Source organism: Erinaceus europaeus, chromosome X (genome assembly GCF_950295315.1).
Source record: "Erinaceus europaeus chromosome X, mEriEur2.1, whole genome shotgun sequence".
Lineage (NCBI taxonomy): Eukaryota > Metazoa > Chordata > Mammalia > Eulipotyphla > Erinaceidae > Erinaceus > Erinaceus europaeus.
The window spans coordinates 104187027-104208016 of NC_080185.1; the positions used below are offsets into that span (position 1 = coordinate 104187027).

The following is a 20990-nucleotide window of genomic DNA, read 5'->3' on the forward strand; positions in this document are numbered from 1 at the left end:
CGTTAATGATTGCACTGTAAAGAATGAACCCCTTCAATAAAAAAATAGAAAAAATACTTGTAATCCTATTTGAGGCAAACCCCCATGGGATGCCATGCAATATCTTTTGTGATAAGTCAGTTTTGTTTGTTGAAAGATAGATTGGGCTCCCATTGGTCCTTGTGCTTCCATGGTCTAATTTTCCATTTTATTCACTTCCTTCTAGTCGCTGTTACATTAGTTAATTGATCTTGTGACATTAGGGAATGGAACAAGATGTGCATTGTTTGTGTTTAGTTGTTGTGCTCCAGCTTACCTGGGAGTTTAGTATCCCAGTGCCTAAAATAGGGCCTATCACTAGTCACAAGTAACGTTAACGTTTGGCCATATGAATTGGTGTTAAAGTTTGGCCATATGAATTGGTGATTTTTTTTCTTTCCTTTTTAACTCTGTGGGAACATTTTCAACAAGTTCCACTTCAAATATGCAGGATATAAGAACTTCTGAATAAACATTTGAGTGAATAAATTACATTTTCTGTCAAAGGACAAAACTTCATTATAGAATATTAAGTGAATAGAAAATTAATTGCTTCTAAAGTCAGGGGAGACCTCTGGGGAGTCTGGGACGTATTAATTAGAGAAGATGTCATTGAAAGAGGAGGCTTTTAAGAGATGCTGATAAAGGAGGAAGAGAGGTCATAAAGTGCTTTTCATCAACTTATTAAAGAATTAGTAAACTTCCCTTTTTCTGCATACTTTACTTAACCGAATTTGAAATTGCTTCATTTTGTGCATATAATTAGATTGGCTTTCATTTTCCTTGAGGTTATACATTTTAGCGTGCCTCACTTTCTGAGGATTTCTGAGTGTTGTTTATTAGTAATGTGCTTCTCATAGAGCTGATCACTGGTTTAGAGAATTTTAAGATTTTAGAGAGACCATTCCATGCTTATATATGTCTCTGTACTATTTACTGCACCAACCACCAAAGCTGCTATGCACCCTTCCTCTTAGCCACCATGTTTTTACAAAGTCTGAGAAACAGTTTGTTTTTTTCCAGTGCCATTTTTGTAAGTCATCTATATTCCGCATGTGAGCGAGACCTTCCAGTAGTTGTCTTTAACACTTTTACTTATTTCATTCATCATGATCATCTGCACTCCCATCCAAAATATCAGTGTTTTTTATTTTTCAGAATTAAAATAGATATTAATAAGCCTTTGACTAAATTCAGAAATTTGTGTACATTTTTCTTGAAAAGCTGTGAAGATGTTTGTAAATATGTATTATTTATTAATTTGTAATGTGAGACAGAGAGAAAGGTTTTTTCTCTCTCACTTTCTAAAAAACCAGAGAGAGAGAGAGAGAGAAGAGTGAAGTGTTGCTCAGTTCTGGTTTATGGAGATGCCTGGGATTGAACCTGGCATCTCACAGTCTCAGGCATGACAGTGTTTTGCATAAACGTTATGTTATCCCCTCATCCAAATATTAATATTTTTAAGATGGAATTATAGTGTCTATGTGCACAGACATGTGTATAAGACTTTATCCTTGTCTGTCAGTCTGTATCTATTTATCTCTTCCAACCTGTTGATCTATCAAACATATTAGAGCCATAGAAGATGTAGGAATCTGAAGGGACAAAGGAAATAGAGAAATGGCTTAGAAGATTCATAGCCCCACATTTCTGAGCTCAGCAGACTCTTGTTACACTCATTTTCTAGTGACAACAGTACATATCAGCATAGCAGGAACATTTGAACATCTGAATATATAAGAACAACCCCATCAGGCCTTTAGAAATATGGTCCTTTTTATGAGTCCGTTGGGAATGCTTGCTTATCTGCTGCTGAGTCCAAGTAATCCTGGTTAGTGCGATTGCCAAGAAACATTCCCTTCAGTCTTGTTCTGTATCTGTTTCACATTTTACTCTCCCCAGCAAGCATTCAAATCATGGCAATGTTTGCTTCAATTCCCGCTATGAGATCAGTGTTCTTTTGTGGACCATCCTATTGATTCAGTATTTCCTTTCCTTTTGTTAAGTCCATTCCTTTCTAGCCATCTGATTTTCTTTCCTTTATATTCACCGAGTCCAAAATATCTTGGTGCAGATGTAAAACAGGTTCATTTGAAATTTTGTTTGGTAGAATATTAAATTCTCCTTGTCAGGAGTTTAAGTTCTTCCTAACTTTTAAAAAATATTCTAGTTTTCCGTCATCTAATGTTCAGTGTTGTGAGCACCAAGTTGTTTACTACTCTCTGTTTTCCCATTTTCTTCCTCAACCAAAGTAAGACCATATTTATCACCACCCCCCCAGTGCACTGAGCAGCTCTGCTTTAGGTGATAGTGGGATTGAACCTGGGGACTTGGCACCTGAGGCACTAAAGTCTTTTTGTATAACTAGTATGCTGATTTCATAGTCCCCCTTTTTTATTTTTTGGCTTAGTATATTGTATATGCTGATCTTTGTACGCTCTTTGGGTAACTGTTGACTTCTTTTATCAGGACTTCATAGAAGTCATGTTAGAAGAATAGTGTGTTCAACTCCCAATCTGTTTTCAGGTTTTATTTTACTATACTAGAAACCCATCCCCATTAGTTGATTCTCGGTCCACCTTAGATAGAGGGTACCATGGCTTATTATGTGTGTACAATTTCACTGAGAATTTTTACTGTGCTTAAGGTAGGAGAAACTAAAATTATCTATATGGAGACAGCATAGTAGTCCTCATAGTATGTGTCTGTTATTACAGGGCAATGATCTAGTTACTAGTGATTATTGAAAGACCTACCTGACAATAATTGCCCTTATGTAGTTTAAATATCAGTGAGAAAGAGCAAAATCCACCACACTGAAGATGTCCAATGCAGAGTGTTATTGATGAGGGCCTACTGGTGACACACTTGGTTTAGAGCAGGAGTCAGTTACCACTTGCAAAGGCCATGGTTTTCTCTTACCCTCTCTGTCTCACTTGTTTTTCTCATTTTCTCACTGTCCTATCAAACAAAATAGAAACAAAAAAAAAAAAAAGAAAAGGAAAAAATTGCCTCAACAGTGGTAGATTCCTTGTGTTGGCATTGAGCTCTAGGAATAAACCTGGTACCAATTAAGTAAAAAGTTATTGATGAATGCTGTAGACCAAAATAGAAGATAATTGAGTGCTGGGAATTGTGTGTGTGTATGCGCAGTGTGACTTAAGAGATGAGACAGTAGTGCTCCTGGTAGATTGCACATGCTAGTTGCAATGCTCAGGGCCCCAGGTTTGATTTTTTAAGTTCATTCCTACTCCTCTCTCTCCCTCCCCTCCCTCTCATTGTATCTGTCAGTAAAGATAGAAACAAGGGGGGGGGATGTCTGTGTGTCGGGTGTATTGTTCTTGCAGGCATTAAGCCCCAGTGATAATGCTCAGATTCTGTTAGTAGGAGATGGGTCAGACACATATAGCAGGTTAAGATTAAGTGTAATCATGAATACTGCTTGGGCTTTTACTGACAGCGAGAGCAGAGCTCACCTCTCATAACTGACTTCCTCTTTCTACTTTGCTTAGGATATCTCATCAGAGAGCAAAGGTTGACATAAAATTATCATTTCATAGAAGTAAAGGTGAAGTACTAGGGCACACTCAATGCAGATGCCAGGGAGATGAGGACGAAGTAGCTAAGTATATTGATTTTAAGCCGCCCTTGAGGTAAAATGAAGGTATAGTTTGAGAAGCTCATGGTTCCAAAAAAGGAATTACTTCCCCAAAGCTCGCTTTTCTGAATCAATTTTTGCTGATAAACTCGAGTTACATGGGGCTATTGAATGCTTTCAGATGTATAAGTTAATAGTATCATTGTCATCTTACAACACTGTAAATAGGTTGGAACTGAGTAAGCAAATCATTTCGAAGACCTTGTTTTCCCTGTTTTGTAATAAACCAGGTGGACTTGCAGTAGGTCAAGTTTTCTCCTTTGTGATACCCATTTCTTTAAAATGAATGTGTGTAGGACCAAGGAGATAAGGTGGTGGTTGCACACAGGGCTGGTATGCAAGAGGTAGTAGAGTTGATCCTCAGCACCAACATATGCCAGAGTATAGTTGTGTTCTGTTTAAAAAGTAAGTGAGGAGGTCCGTGCAGTGGCGCACCTGCTCACGCACACATAATACCAAGCATAAGGACCCAGGTTGGAGCTCTAGTTCCCCATCTGCAAGAGGTCTGCTTTATGAGTGGCAAAGCAGGTCTGCAGGTATCTTTCTCTCTCCTTATCTTCCTGTGCTGTCTTACTGTCTCTCTGTCCTAGCTAGTAAAAACAAACAAACAAACAAAAAAAGCAAAGGAGCAGTGCAATTGTAGTGCTGGCACCTAGCCCTAGCAATAATCCTGGTGGCAATATAAAATAAGTAACTAAAATAAAGGCTGTACACTCTCGTTTTATCAAAATCGTATTTCTCTAGACTTTGATTTTAGTTTTGAGATTAGTATTGTTTTCTATTGTAATTTTGATGCATGTCTTTTGAGAAGGTAGTCCTTTTGAAAATTACTGATTTTAAATTTATTTTCATTGTTTTCAGTTTGTTTTTAAAATATTTATTGAGGAAAGAGTGGAAGATACAGAGAAAGAGGGAGGGAGGGAGAGAGAGAGGGAGAGGGAGAGGGAGAGGAGAAAGATAATGGGAATGGGAATGGGAATGGGAATGAGAGAGAAAGAGGAACACTGCTCAGCTTTGGCGTATGTTGGCGCTGGGGAGTGAACCTGGGACATCGGAATCTCAGAACCAAAGGCATGAGAGTATTTTGCATAATCATTATGCTCTCTCCCCAGTCCTAAGTTGCTTTATTTTTTATTCAGTCATAATTGTCCATGTTGGTGCATTATTACAGTTTATGTGTTTCAGGGGGGGGTGGATCATTACAGCTTGCCATCTGTATATGCATTAGTAACTTGACCAGTCCTCTCGACCCTTTCCTTTCTGGTAATCTCAAATTTGGCCTGAGAGTCTAAAAGTGTCACACATTTCCATAAAAAAGTGATTACATCAAATCTTATGTAAAAAAACAAAATTCCTAGACATAGGTTGTCCTCTCTCTGAGGACAACATATGGTGGGTGGGTGGTCTGGAGAGGTGGGGTTCCAGGATGCATTGGTGAGGTCATCTGTCCAGTGAAGTCAGGTTGGAGTCATATTCCATTTTTTTTTTAAGTTTTGACATTACTTGAGAAGTAATCATTTACAGGAGGGTAGTTGCAACATGAGTATAGTGCATTATTAACATGGAATAGTTCTCTGTGCATCACTCCCACATCCCAGTAAAGTCTTTCTCTTCCACCCTGAGCCTTGCCCTCTGTTTTCTTTCGTCCTCCTCAACATCCAACCACGTCACAGTCCTTGACTCTGTTGCAGTTGATCACAGCAAGTCTAACTCTCCCCAGTCCCCCCTTCTTTTTTTTTCTTTAAGCCCCACCTATGAGTGAGGTCTTCTGGTATTTATTCTTCTCCTTTCTTGTCTCACGGAATAAATCTCCTTCCATTTCTATTCATGATGTAGCAAAAGAGAAGAGTTCTTCATTTCTTATAGATGAGCAATATTCTACTTTCTTACCCATTCTTCTGCTATTGGACATTTGAATTTTTGAGTCTACTACTGCTAGGAACACTAGGTAGTCATAGATCATCATTCCTCTTTAAAATGTTATCAATGAATCTTGCTCAGATATACTTGCTCAGATATAATCTAGTGACAAATACAGGGAGACCATCAAATACTGTGTGTGTGTGTTTGTGCGCGCGCGTGTGCGTGTGCGTGTGCACGCGCGCACGTGCGCCCCTCCAGGATTATTGCTGGGGCTCAGTGCCTGCACCATGAATCCACTGCTCATGGAGGCCATTTCCTCCCCTTTGTTGCCCTTGTTGTTGTAACCTTGTTGTGGTTATTATTGTTGTTGTTGATACCATTCATTGTTGGATAGGAGAGAGAGAAATCGAGAGAGGAGGGGAAGACAGAGAGGGGGAGAGAAAGATAGACACCTGCAGACCTGCTCACCGCCTGTGAAGAGACCCCCCTGCAGGTGGGGAGCCGGGGGCTGGAACCGGGTTCCTTATGCTGGTCCCTGCGCTTTGAGCCACATGCACTTAACCCACTGCGCTACCGCCCGACCCCCCCAAATACTATTTTTTGCAGACCAATGTCCATGTAGTGGGTCATTGCCCATTGTCAGTGACCCCCAAGTTCATTCTACTATGCTGAGTCCTTGCTGCATGATGGCTAATTATTTTGATTATCATTCTTACCCACACCAGACTGTCACACGTACTGTCATTTTTAGTTGGATTTGTTCAGTTCTGTTTGATTACTTACACTGAAATGTTCTTCAGAGCAGTGGAATATGTTTTGAAAAGAGATGAATTTGCCAACAGGTGTTTAGATTCTAATATTGGATGTCAACCTTTCTTTTGTGATTTTGTATCTCTCACTTACTGATGTTCACATTACTCTTGTATAACATAGCGTGGGGTAATGATGCCTTTTTCAATTTCACAGACTTTGGTAAGATACATGTAAATATATATACACTTTATGTTGATGGGGTGGTGAGCTGCCTAGTTAAGCCAGTCATCTAATAGTCTACAGTTATTTTCTGCATCATTTTCCTTTCCTCCTGGAGGGACTATTGGTTTACCAGCGTAATAGTGCTTATTTTTATTTATGTTACAATTACTGGAGTAATGTGATCAGCAAAACATCACATGTAAGCTGAAATTTTACCTCAGAGACACTTATGACTGTGTTTTTCTGTTATTAGTGCTAATTGATTGTTCCATTAGATGCCACAATGAAGAGATTAGAATCATGGCATTTCAATGGCCATTGATAATTTCTTTTCATCACTTAGGAAAACTGTGTCATGGGTTTCTGATTCTATTCTTTCTATCATTTCTTGTTTAAAAGGGAGTAAAGTCTCAGTGAAGATAAAAAAAAACACTCTTACAGGAATGGGTAGCTCTAGGATGTTTAATTTGTCACCATTATTTTCTGTTATTGTTAGAGTTGAGGCATTTTTTAAAAAAGAAAAAAATGAGGGGGGGCATGGGCAGCATCTTCTCCAAAGTGGAGATCAAAAGGACCAACAAACATGAAAATGTGTTCTAAGTCTTTGATAGAGAAATGCAAATAAAAATAATAGTGAGATATCACTTCATACCTGTTAGAATGTTATGTACTAAATTTTATTTTTTAAAAAAATGTCATGTTCTGGTGGGAATGCACCCTCTCCTAGGGTTTTACCCAGGGAAACAAAAACACCTATCTGAAAAATTCTATGTATAGCAATTTTCATAGCAGTGCAGTTTGTAACAGTCCAAATTTAGAAGCTACACAGATACTGAAAGAGCGGATGAGTGGCTAAGGACATTGTGATACATATACACAATGGACTACTATGCAACTGTTAAAAATGATGAGGTCATTTTCTTTGCAATAGTGTGGACAGAACTTGAAGGCAAGGTGTTGAGTGAGTCAAGCCAGAAGGAGAAAGACTATTAGTCCATTGCCGAATGGTCACACTTTTAATTGGAACATAGGAAGAAATAATAGTGGTAGAAAACAGGGAACTGGATGTGGTGTATTGCAGCAACGCAAAGGAGTCTGGGGTGAGATAGGGGAGGGACAGCATGAAAGGAAATTGGGGTCCTGTTGTGTCTCCTGGACACCTATCAAGGGAACAACAGAGGTTGTGCTTATGTGTTAAAGTCTATACTGTAAACCATGAACACCACAATTAAAAAAAATAAAGAAAGCTATGAACTGTGAGGGGGACGTTCTCCTACCCCTAGATTCTTAGGGCTCTCCAAAAAATAACCTCAGATAATTTAGTGGTATTAAAAGCCAATTTTAATCTATATTATATGAGGGAGGAAGAGAGAGAGGGGGGAGAGAATTTCACTTAAGAGGAAGATAGAGATGGCAGTCTGCCTCAGATACACTCAGTACTAGGAATCAAACCTGGACCCTCAGTCCTGTATGTATTGTGTTCTATAAGCTCAGTTATTTTTCTAGCTGCTTTAGAATATATAATTTATTGTTTCTTTTTTCTCTGATGTAGAAAAATTTGAAGCACCACAAATCCCACTATGGTTTTTGACAGTTATGAATACCCTACAATTACAGAGACTCCATTTTTTTCCTGCCTGCTGTGATCTAATCTTTGTAGAAATTTTATGTGCATTTCAGTGAATGAGAAACAAAGTTTTTTTTAATGCACCTGATAGTATACCCATAACAAGAATGTCAGTGGTAAAGAGCTAAATTCCACCAATACCCTTAGCTTTAATTTCATATTGTGGCTACTTTATTTTTTGAGGATTTCTCAGTTCAATTCTCAAGGTAGAACTTTCTTTGTGTGCGTTAATCACACAGTAATGCCTGTGTGAAACTGCTTTGAAGATAACCCTGCAGTTTCACCTGCTAACTGGCATGGGATCCTGAGAGCAGGTAAGTCACAAACATCACAGTGTGTGTACTGCAGTTTTAAAGTAAAGTCCAGCATACTGAAATATATTTCTCATCCATGAAGTTCTCTGATTGATGAGATGAACCTGAGTTTTCATTCGTTGCCTTTCACAATATAATGGGAAATACTTGTTTTCCAGGTAGGCTCTAATCACTTGAAAAGGATTCCTTCAGATAGTATTTATTTCACTTGTCCCACTAAATTGTTAACATTTTTATTATCATCATCTTTCTTAGCAGTCTATTCTATTTACTATCAATTCCTTCAGTGTTTTGTGCTCGTGAACTTGAACTCAGTAGTTCATAAAACTTGATCAGAAATAAATCACAACTTATCTTTTCACTTGTAGTTAGCCTTTGAATTGGAGGCCCTAATGGAAAAAAGTAAAATCTGAGTTCTCCTGTGTTCGCTTTGCTGTTTTAGAAAACTTTTTGCCAGAATTCTGCCAGAATATCAGAATTTGTACAATTTTACCAGTAATGATGCTGGTTATCATTGCCATTATTATTATTATTATTGAAACTAAGACGTCTGATGTGTTAATTATATTGTAAACATAAGCCCATCATTTGATGTGCTTGGGAAGTAGTTTAGAATAGCTCGCTTACTGTATATTTCTATGAAGCTATCCCTTAGAATGTAATATCTACCTCCATCTATTTCTGTGCCTACATACTTAATGAGCATGCATCTATGGCTTCCTTTTGTTGTTTGTTGCCAATAGAAGGAGTCTGACTGCACTGCATGATTACAGCAGATTACTTCAGAAATGGTGACTTTTCCAATATTAAGTGAAAATTTGACTCCTAATCACAATTGTTCCATTTTAACTGTTAAGTTCTCTATATTTACATATGAATTTTGTCATAAGGATATTGGACAGAGGTGATACAGAGTATTTCCATGCTTGCAGCATGTCCCAGTGACTGTGATTACAGTGTATGTGTGTATCTCACCTGCCCTCTCCTACCCTTATTACTCATTTAGATATTTGTATCAGTGTCTCCATCCACAAGTGAACATTTGAGTCATTAACTAACCTGCGACAAACTCAGTTTTCAGTCCTTATAACAGTTACTTTGTCACAGGAGTGGTGTCCTTCATGTATATTAAATGAGTCCCAGCTGGATTTCTATTTTAGTTGTGATATTTTAGGTCATATGTCATGTAAAAGCTTAGCTTTTCAATGCATGTGGCTGTTGAATGACACAAAGCTATTACATCAAGTTTTACAATGAATTGTCATGTGGAAAACATTATTAATTCTACAGCTTGGATGATTAATGTTATTTTTTTCAAACAAGTTTGTGTTGCTTAGAAGTTAACTGGACATTTCAGAATTCAATCAATGGTTTTAGAAAATCTATTGAAACCAATTCTGTTTTTCCTTGAAATTGGTTTGTGTGTGTGTGTGTGTGTGGGGGGTGCTGTCACCAATTTTATAGTGAAAAAAACCCTCAGTCTGTTATATAAATAAATATATTTGATGTTTTTTCTAAACTGTTGATGCCATTATAGTATTTCTCAATGTATACACTCACCGTATATTTGATTTGATTTTTTATGCAGCATTTCTCCTTTTTTAATGAGCAGTATTCTTTTATTACTTTTTTATTTATCCTTAAAACTTGTATAATGGTTTACAAGACTGTAAGGTAATAGGGTTGTCATTCTACATTGTACCTTAGTATTGTGTGTTTAAAATTCAATTATTTGGTGCTGGGAGGTGTTTTGACCAGTTGAGCACACACAATAATATGGTTGAGGACCTAGCATTTTAGTCCTCTGCAACTATGTGTAAGTGCCTACAAGGGGCAACCTTCACACGTGGTAGAGTGCTGCTGGTGTGTCTTCAATCTCTCTTCCCTGATATATCTGAATCTGTTTTTCACCCAGCAGTGGAATTATTCAGCTACTGAACAGCAGTGATAACTTGGGCGCTGGGGGGATTCATTCTATTACAATTATCTGCCCATTATCTTTTGTTTATAGTTGGACATTATAATTTCATTTTTGTTTTGAAGTCGTATGGCAACTGAGATTAATCTGTAGTCAAACCCAGATAAAAGTAGAAGTTTTGCTATTAAATTTAGTGTCTCTTCAGAATGGAGTTGGCTTCTGCACTACTTGATATTTTGATGCTTCTGGTGCCATGAAACTTGGGGAAATATATTTTAGATTCACCGGTAGGCTGACAGCATGAGTGCCTTAAGATATAAAAGGCTACTAGAAGTTATAATTGCTGTGTAGCTTCACAAGTGCTGCATTGAAATACTCACCTTTGCTCTCATGTGCAGGTCATAGAGCGAGAAAAAGCCGAGAAGTTCAGAAAACTGCAAGACGCCATCCGATCAGCTCAGGCCCTGGTGGAACAGATGGTGAATGGTAATTACACAGAGTTGATTTATATAATCTTCTTAGGGATTTGGTAAACACATAGGTTCATATTTATCAGCTGAATTTTATCAGACAACTACTTCCAGAATGCAAATTTAAATTCAAGTGAGTTTGTGAGTTATTTTTAACTATTATTTTTAAATTATTTTCTATAGCAAGTCATAGAAAAAAAAACTTGCTGTCCAGTAGAAGAAAATGGGAAGTGGTGGAATATATTTTTAGTCTGTGTCCAGAGGGAAGAATGTGAATTCTACTAGCATTTGTCCAAATAATTTCAGAAAAAAAAATTTTCAGAAATGAACTGGATATGTAAGCAATCAAATAATATATGTAAAGTGATTATAATTAGATTTTAAATGCTTCCTGTAATAGATTTTCCAAAATAACTAAATATACTGTGAATATCTTCATCTCCATATTTGATTTCTAATAATATATTTGACATTTTGTCATATCTATCATTTCTTCATTCATTTAAAATATCTCCCCAAAGAATTTATTATTTTTTAAGTTGGACTCCAAGGTTACATTTCATAGCCAATGAAGCTTTTTATTCTTTTTAAATAATAAAATTCTGTCCTTGCTAATTATTGCTGCCGAGCTGGACAACATATATTACTGGAATTAATTGTAAAGAAAACTTCTTTCTCATTGACATTGCCAATGCTACTATATCTGCTTCCAGTTATGTCTTAGTAAAATCAGATTTAACTTGATTTAAAAACAAGAGTTTTTTTTCTTCAAATTCTATACTGACAAGAATATCCTGATCATTCCCAGCAAATTATTTTGATTTATATATCAGCTCCCCGCCCCCCCCCAGTTTTCTGGTGTATAGATCACAGATATGATCCCCCCCCCTTGATTGTAATGTAGGCATGAAACAGTTAAGTGATTTTCATGCGCTATCAATTTGTGTCCTTTTTTTTTTTTTCTGCCTCCAGGGTTATTGCTGGGGCTTGGTGCCTGCTCTTCAAATCCACTGCTCCTGGAGGCTATTTTTCCCTTTGTTTTTTATAACTGTTAATGTTATTATTATTGTTCATTGTTGTTGGATAGGACAGAGAGAAATGGAAAGAGGAGGGGAAGACAGAGGGGGAGAGAAAGATAGACACCTGAAACCTGTCTCCTTGTGCATCGCACCATGTGCACTTAACCCTCTGTGCTGCTGCCCAGCCCCCTGATTTGTGTCCTAATGAGTTCCATATCTTTATTTGGCTAGGTATAAAAAGTACACATGACAGCTGAGGACTGGGATAAAATTAAGTCGACATGTGAACAATGCAAATTGAAAAGATCACTTTATGGACGTATGTTGCTGCTCAGAGTTTGACAGTAGCATGCTCATAGTACATAAGTTTATATAGTCTACCAAGTAATCGCATAGTTAGGCCTGCCAGAGACTACGTTATCAGTTTTCCATTGTACTTCTCATAAACTATCAAGTCTTCACACCACGATTCCCTGATGGGATTATGTTAAAAACATTCTTCCTTGTGGTAGTGATCTTGTCTGTATGAAACTGTGCTTTCCTTTCAATTTATAATTGTAATTTATGCCATGTTAATTTAGATTCTGAAGACATTTACATTGCTGGAATGTTTAAATAAAAATTGTTATTATCTGAATACAGAGAAAAGGCACATCTCTAAAGCACCATTCCCTGAGTGTTAGATTCTATCAGTAGTATTTAATGTGACACATACAGGTTTGTCTGCTAAGTATTAAAATTCAGTAGTACAGATTGATAGCCTAGATAAGCACTACTGTTTCTCATGAAATTGCCTTCAAAAGTATGAATTGTCATTTGGGGTGGATAATGCAGTTTTGTTATTTGAAATTATATGCAGTTTGTCCCACTTGAATTCCACTATTGAAATGACCTCTTCCCATTAATTTAAAGAGTTTTCATTGCTAAACAACTCTTCTTTCCCTTAATTTTTTTAGTTATACTAATTTCTCACATTTCCAAATAATTTTTTTCAGGGGAATGATGGTTAAAGAAAAGGTATCACACAGATACAGTTTCTTATCTCTACCACCAATGCAAGTCCCTTTTCACCATTGTGTACTGGGTACCAAGTTCTTCAGTCTTTCTCCCTCTGCCTATCCCCTGGTCAAGAGTTATTTTTGCTTTGCTGCAGTAGACCTGACACAGTACAGGTTTCAGTTTTTAACATGAAGACATTTTTGATGTTGGTGTCCATACTAACAGGGCATGGAACTAGCATAGTTAGTCCTGTCCCTCCTTTGTGAATGAGTACCTTTCTACAGTTGTGCCAGTTCTAGTGACTCCTTGGTTTTGGGTGATATATTACTCCTGTCTCTACAGTGATACATGAAATAACAGTCTACACTAATGGTAGACAAATTATTCTTTGTTTTGTCTCTGCGTGTGTGTGTGCGTGTGTGAGTGTAATGGTAAAAGGAGACGATCACAGTGGTGACTGTTTCCACTAGAAAACCAAATAGGTATGTCATTCTTTTTTCTTTCATAAGTAGAAAATTAATAATGACCTATGTTAACAATTTTACATTTCGCTTTCATTGAAACTGAATTTTACTTAGACTAACAATAGTATGATAAATTTAAATATCATAGCATATAAGTCATATGTAATTGTGGTCAAATCATTGTCTACAATGTAATCTGTAGTACTTAGACCTTAGTTCCAGACTCAGAGTGGATTGAAATTCATTTATAGGTTACTCTATATTAAACTATATATTTATCTACTGGATAGTGATAGAAATTGTGAGGAAAGGGGGAGTTAGTGAGAGATAGGGAAAGAGAGACACTGCAACCTGCTTCAAGGCTTGTGAAGCTTTACACCTTGCCAGTGCGGAGCAGGGACTTGGACTGGGACTCTTGAGCATAGTAACATGCACACCAAACAGCATGTACCACTGCCCAGCTCTTTATTACATTATTGTTATAGTTTTTTTTCCTTTTGTTATTTCTTTTTATTTAAAACGAAAAATATTGAGAGGAGAGATGGCTATAGAATTGGCAAAAGAGAAACACTTGCAGCACTGCTTCATGCCATGTAAAGCTTCCTTTCTGCATGCAGGGATTGGGGGCCTGGATTGGGGGCCTGAACCAGGGTCCTAGCACACGACGGCATGTTTGCTCATGTGGGTGCACCACCACGCAATCCCAGTTCTCGGCTTTTATATTGAATGTTATATGGACTTTTAATGACCTTCACTTAATGTGCAATTTAAATAGGACGTTATTAGCTAGCAACTTCATGGTAAGTTTTCATTCCAAATATTCTCCTAATTGAAGAGCTCTAGAAACCATGAGTTTTGTGTTATTCTCTCTTGGTTTCATGGCTCATGATGAATATAGTTGATGAGAAATACTTCACTCTAAGTGGCAGCTCTGTAGTACTTGCATGGGAGGTGGTGCACAATTAAAATTATTCTAACCGTCTGTTATGCACTGTACACAAGTAATAAAATTAATGGATGCACTTCAAGTAATGATCCATTTCCTTTGGGTACAATATATTTATTCATAGAGCATTTCAGGGGTTGTTTAGAATATGAGATGTGAATGGATTATGATCCATTATCCCTGTGATTCTAATGTGCTATTACAGGGTGGCTTCTATAAGCATTGTTCATAATAGGTAGTGTGTTAGTATTTGTATGCTTAAGGAGCTAAACGAAACAAATTAGGGAAACAGATTCTGAAATAATTGGTACCTAAGTATTTGCAGGTATCTACATTTAAAACTGTCAAATAACTTAAAATTAGTTGCTTTAAGAAATATAATTCAATGAAATATTACACAGCACAATTATCTAATAAAATTTCTCTTATGGAAATTGCACTTGGGAAACATTTAGTATCCTTACATAACATAAAAGTTTGGAGAGTTTCTTTGAATATCACTAGAAATGCAGGTTAATAAAGGACAATTTAATGATGAACTTGAAGTAATAGCATGTCTAATTTTAAGAGAGAAGCATTAAGTAATGGAACATGTGACAATTTTTCTAGTTACTCTCCTGTGTAATTGAAAGAAACTTGAAATAAGGGAGACTGTGTATCTCTTCGTGTTGTTGTTTAGCTCTATGCCTCTGGATATTGCTTTTCTCTGGATATTGTTTGTATTCCAATGAAGTAAGCTATTGATTGGTGTTAAGTGAGTTCACACGTTAGGTCTATTTATACCATACCCACTCTAAGCTGCCATCTCTATCATAGCTTATCATTTTTCTCATAGGTATTCACACATCAAAGGGATGATTATAGATTAGTTGAACAGGAAGCATATTAACAAGTGAATTAAACATTTGCATGCAAGTCAAACATTGAAAAACCGGATTCACTGTGATGCTTCCCTTATTTTTTTTCAGACGGCATATAGAAATATGTCTTTACTTCTGGGATAGTATTTTATTTTATTTTATTTATAAAAAGGAAACACTGACAAAACCATAGGATATGAGGGGTACAACTCTACAGAATTATTACCACCACCAGAACTCCATATCCCATCCCTTCCCTTGATAGCTTTCCTATTCTTTATCCTTCTGGGAGTATGGACCCAAGGACTTTGTGGGGTGCAGGAAATGGAAGGTCTGGCTTCTGTAATTGCTTCCCTGCTGAACATGGGCATTGACACGTCGATCCATATTCCCAGCCTGCCTCTCTCTTTTGGGATAATTTTTATTTATATCCTCAGTTTAACAATTTACATGACCAAATATTCTGTTATTCTCTAAAATACTTTGATGAGCTTTTTATTTGCTATAACATTTCTTTTAGATGTATATAGTCTACTTCTATATCGCATAGTGTCCACTTTACATATCTACTCATATATAATTTTAAATGCATCAGTCATTTCTTAATGTATCACCATTTTCTGTCTTTAAATAATGATTCTCTTTCTAATTTTTTTAAAATTTTTTATTTAAGAAAGGATTAATGAACAAAAACATAAGGTAGGAGGGGTACAACTCCACACAATTCCCACCACCCAATCTCCATAACCCACCCCCTCCCATGATAGCTTTCCCATTCTCTAGCCCTCTGGGAGCATGGACCCAGGGTCATTGAGGGTTGCAGAAGGTAGAAGGTCTGGCTTCTGTAATTGCTTCCCCGCTGAACATGGGCGTTGACTGGTCGGTCCATACTCCCAGTCTGCCTCTATCTTTCCCTAGTAAGGTGTGTCTCTGGGGAAGCTGAGCTCCAGGACACATTGGTGGGGTCTTCAATCCAGGGAAGCCTGGCCAGCATCCTGGTGGCATCTGGAACCTGGTGATTGAAAAGAGAGTTAACATACGAAGCCAAACAATTTGTTGAGCAATCATGGATCCCAAGCTTGGAATAGTGGAGAGGAAGTGTTAGGGAGGTACTCACTGCAAACTCTAGTGTACCGAAGCATTGATTCCATTCTTATATCTTCCCTGTTCTTTTTCCATTTGTGTACTAACATTTCAGTAATAGTTGCTGGTCTTCTGGAATCTTATTTACATTTGGTACCTTTTTCATACATGTTAACTCTGACCCTCATATACAGCTTTTTATATTCATCCAGTTTTCTCTACATTTCATGGTTCTGAAAAATGAGAAAGAATGAGAATATATAACCAAACTCTGTTTATCTACTAAGTAAAGGGAATCTGATTTAGACTCTGACCTGGATAGGCCCAGAATTCTTTCTGCTATTATTTATACATGTCTTCCCTTCTAAGATGGAGAGAATTCTTTCACCCATTATTGTACTGTGATTGTAATTGACCAGTGATTAAAAAGTAGTATGTTAGTAACTAGAGGGTAGCATATACTTCACATTTATACAAAATTTAATTTCAATTGTTTTTCTTTCCTTTTGTTTTATATTTTTATACTTTTACTTATTATCAGATAGAGACAGAGAGAATCTCTATTTTACCACTTGTGAAGCTTACCCCCTGCAGTTGGGGACCAGGGTCTTGAACCTAGATCTTTGCACACTATAATGTGTGTGCTTAACCAGGTGTGCTACTGTCTGGCCCCTAACTTTTAATTCCTTTTAAGAATATATATTTTTTAATTTATTTTATTTTCAATAAAAGAAAGATACAGAGAAAGACCAGAACATTGCTCAGTTCTTGCCTATGGTGGTACTGGGAATAGATTCTGGTATCTGAGAGTCTCAGGCAGGAAATCCATTTGCATAGCCTCTATACTGTCTCAGTAGTCTAACTGTAATTCCTTTGACAGTATTTATTAACATTTGGACACTTTTTACAATACGGTATATCAAACTCTTTAACACTTATGGATAATTATCAACAAGCACTCATTAACTTCTATCCCTGAATTTAGCAGTTGCTATGTAACCTGATTCTACTTTACTAGATATACTTCATACATGCATTACAATTGACAGACATTTATACATTATCTAATTTTATATATTTTGTTTTATATATTTCAAATTAAGTTAGCACTCATGTGCAACTAACCAGCATACTGGCTTCTCTGTTGACTGTTATAAAGTCTTAATCTGAAACTGAATTTGAACTACCACAGACTTTCCTCTCCTGAGGACTTATTCAAGATTCACATATCCTGGAATCTTTTCACTTAAATAACCATGACAAAATTTTGAATCATTACCTAACATACTTAAAAAGCCTCCACATAAATTTATAAACTATTTACTTTCTAGTAATAACTTTACCATTTTATCTTAGTGAAGAATTATCATGCCCACATTTGGAGATATATGGATTGTTAAAGCTACATAGTAACGATGACCATTTTATGACTATGGTTACTTAATAGAATCCCCCTGAACTCATGTTGCTATATTACAGGGTCACTGTTAAAAAATAGTTTATTTGGGGTTGGGCAATAGCGCAGTGGTTAAGCGCATATGGCCCGAAGGGCAAGGACCTGCTTAAGGATCCAGGTTCTATCCCCTGGATCCCCACCTGGGTGTGTGTGTGGGGGTCGCTTCACAAGTGGTGAAGCAGTTCTGCAGGTGTTTATCTTTCTCTCCCCCTCTCTGTGTACCCCTCCTCTCTCCATTTCTCTCTGTCCATAACAACAACAACAACATCAATAACACCAATAATAATAACCACAACAGTGTTAAAACAACAAGGGCAACAAAAGGGAAAAAATAGCCTCCAGGAGCACTGGATTCATGGTGCTTGTATGGAGCTCCAGCAATAACCCTGGAGGCAAAAAGAAAAGTTCATTACCACATAATGATCCTGGGTTCATACTCCCAGAGGGATAAAGAATAGGGAAGCTGTCAAGGGAGAGGATTGGATATGGAGTTCTGGGGGTGCAAATTGTGTGGAAATGTACTCCTCTTATCCTATGGTCTTGTAAATATTTCCATTTTATAAATAAAAATTAAAAAAATATTAGCAAAAATAACAGTTTAGTACAGATGCATATCATATCAAATATTTGGGTATCTTTTAAAGACCAAGTGCTTCCTCTCCAAAATATTAGGTGGTTGTTCAAAGAACATTTATTTAGCACAGTACCATGGTGTGGGTTATATTTCTTAGTGCCTCTCCACCCTTCCCCACATAAACACACAGAGAAGTTTAATTTCTTTTTTGCAGTATATTTTTCTGTAACAGTGCATTAACCAGATAAGTTGGAAGAGATCACTGTTAATAATGCTTGAAAACATGGTTTTCTTTATTGATATCCTAGTTATTGTTAAACTTTGAAATTAGTGAGGTTAATGCTGTGTTTTAAATGAATTGAAATTTGACAGCATAATACAATTTCAACCAATTTCAATACAAATGAAAACTAGAGTATCTGAACAGAGGAAAGTAAATGGCAATTGAATATCCTGGTTCTGGTGGGGAAGATAGCATAATTGTTATGCAAAAAGCCTCTCAGTGCTGGGGGGTAGGGGGCAGGACATGGTTGAATTCAGACACCTTTTCAGTACTTAAAATAATAGCAAATCAGGGGGTGGGCGATGGCCCAAGGATCCAGGTTCAAGCCCACCCCCACCCCCTGACTCCCCACTTCCAGGGGGATGCGCTCCATAAGCAGTGAAGCACGTTTGCAGGTGTCTATTTTTCTCTCCCCCTCTGTCTTCCCCTCTTCTCTTGATTTCTCTCTGCAGTAACCCTGGAAGCCAAAAAAAAAAAATCTTCAAGCTTTTTTTTTGAGAGATATATCCTTCAGTTCTTTTAATAAGTTTCTTACACATTAGCTTAGACCACATGACCCTAAAGTTCAGTCAAATGAGCATCCATAGAATTTTATCATAGACAACTTGGTGTTTCATCACATAACATTACCCTCTTTGGTGTTTTAATGTGGTGTAAGAATGTGAGAGTAAACTTAGACTTCCTTTTAAGATTCTCATTAATTTATGTAGAGAGGAAACAATACCACAAAGATACCACTGCTTACCACTGTTTTTATAGCAGTATCTTACAGTGTAGATCATACTAGGTTACTCTGATAATGAGTTTATAAATCAAGGTGATATATAAACCAGTATGGAATAATTGTCTCGTGCTATTATCATATATGCTCTAATACATAAAATATAACAGCAGTCATGCAGGTAAAAACAGGACATTTTGTGTACTAAGTATTTTAAAATATAGCATTAAAATGTTATCTTTTTATACTAAATATAGGATGAAATTCTTGTATTAATATATAATTTGCAAGTCATAGGTTGGCAAAAATTAAAGAAGATAGCATATATTAAAAGATAGAGAATGTGTTTTATAATAATAAATAGGTGTTCAAAATACTGAAGCTAATATTTATGTGCTTGTGTTTTGCCCTTGATAGTTCTTTTTATGAGTGATTTTTAAATATATAGGAGGCTTCACATTAGTGGGGAAAAAAAACGTTCCTTATTGGAAGGTTTACTTTCCACTTTTTTCACATCTTTGAATCCATGGACAATCTGCTTATTTCTGGATTTTTATAGCAGACTCAAATAATTGTTGATTTGATACATTCTGACTTTTTCCACCTTACGAAATCCAAATAATATTTCCATTACTTCTCTAACGCACTTATAAGCGAGAAGTGCACATTAGCTTTTGGTGCTACACTTTAACAGTATACGTGAGATTTAATATATAGTTGGTATGTTCTTACCTTCAAGCTTCGAATATTTTAGTTTTATTTGAATAAAATATGTTCTTCCACTTCTCATTTAATGTATCCTTATTGTTATATTTCATTCATGTTTTAATAAACTCCAGCCTCTCACAATTTGCATTCATTTATAAAAAAATGAACTTCTTGATACTTCTTTACCAGGAAATACAGGATTTGTTTGCAGTCATTCATGTGGAGAGTACCTTTAAACTTGAGGCACATTGGTTTTTAGATAATGTCTTCTGTCTGGCTTTAGTAGATACATCTAAAAAAAATCAATCTTTCTAGAGGGTGTTAATGCTGACAGCATCAAACAAGCCTCAGAACAACTGAACAGCCGGTGGACTGAGTTCTGCCAATTGCTAAGGGAGAGACTTAACTGGCTAGAGTATCAGAACAACATCATCACTTTCTACAATCAACTACAGCAGTTGGAACAAATGACAACTACTGTGGAAAACTGGCTGAAAACCCAACCCGCTGCCACATCAGAGCCAACGGCAATTAAAAGCCAGTTAAAAATTTGTAAGGTAAGAATCAGTCCTCCTATTTGGGACTTTTTTTGGCAGTTTCCTGAAGAACAATACCAAGTTAATTCACAATAAAAAAAATTCTTCTAAGTCTCAATCAATGTACAGTAACGATCACTTGTACACAGGGATAAATGGTTTGCATAGATGTTTTCTGTGTGCCCACTTTTTATTTAACTGAAGTATTTTTCATGTAATTAAGCATGGCTAATTGATTTTGTCGATTTGGAGGAGAATGAGTTAGGCAGTTCGGAGTTTAGAAACTACATGTATCCTAGGAGACATGCCCATTCACTTAACACTAGTTCTATTGTCAGTTCATGTCCTAAGCATAAAAACAATTCTTGTATTTCAGAGTGAAATTTACACAAATGTGACTTGTTTATAATACTGTTTAATTGTACTACAGATATAACTTTTAAATCCCCTTCTGTCTGAAAGTTGGATAAGATGATTTATTGACAAAAATGTTTTATA

General features: G+C 36.6%; 1 protein-coding gene across 7 annotated transcripts in view; it reads left to right on the top strand.

Moving 5' to 3' along the window:
* Positions 1–20990, top strand: part of DMD (dystrophin) — a 2449111-nt gene that overhangs the window by 914652 nt on the left and 1513469 nt on the right. For all 7 annotated transcript variants that reach the window (XM_060182733.1, XM_060182732.1, XM_060182735.1 and 4 more), the window contains 2 exons: positions 10772–10859; positions 20272–20513. In XM_060182733.1, coding sequence (XP_060038716.1) covers positions 10772–10859; positions 20272–20513 — 330 coding nt within the window. The remainder of the gene's footprint in view (positions 1–10771; positions 10860–20271; positions 20514–20990) is intronic.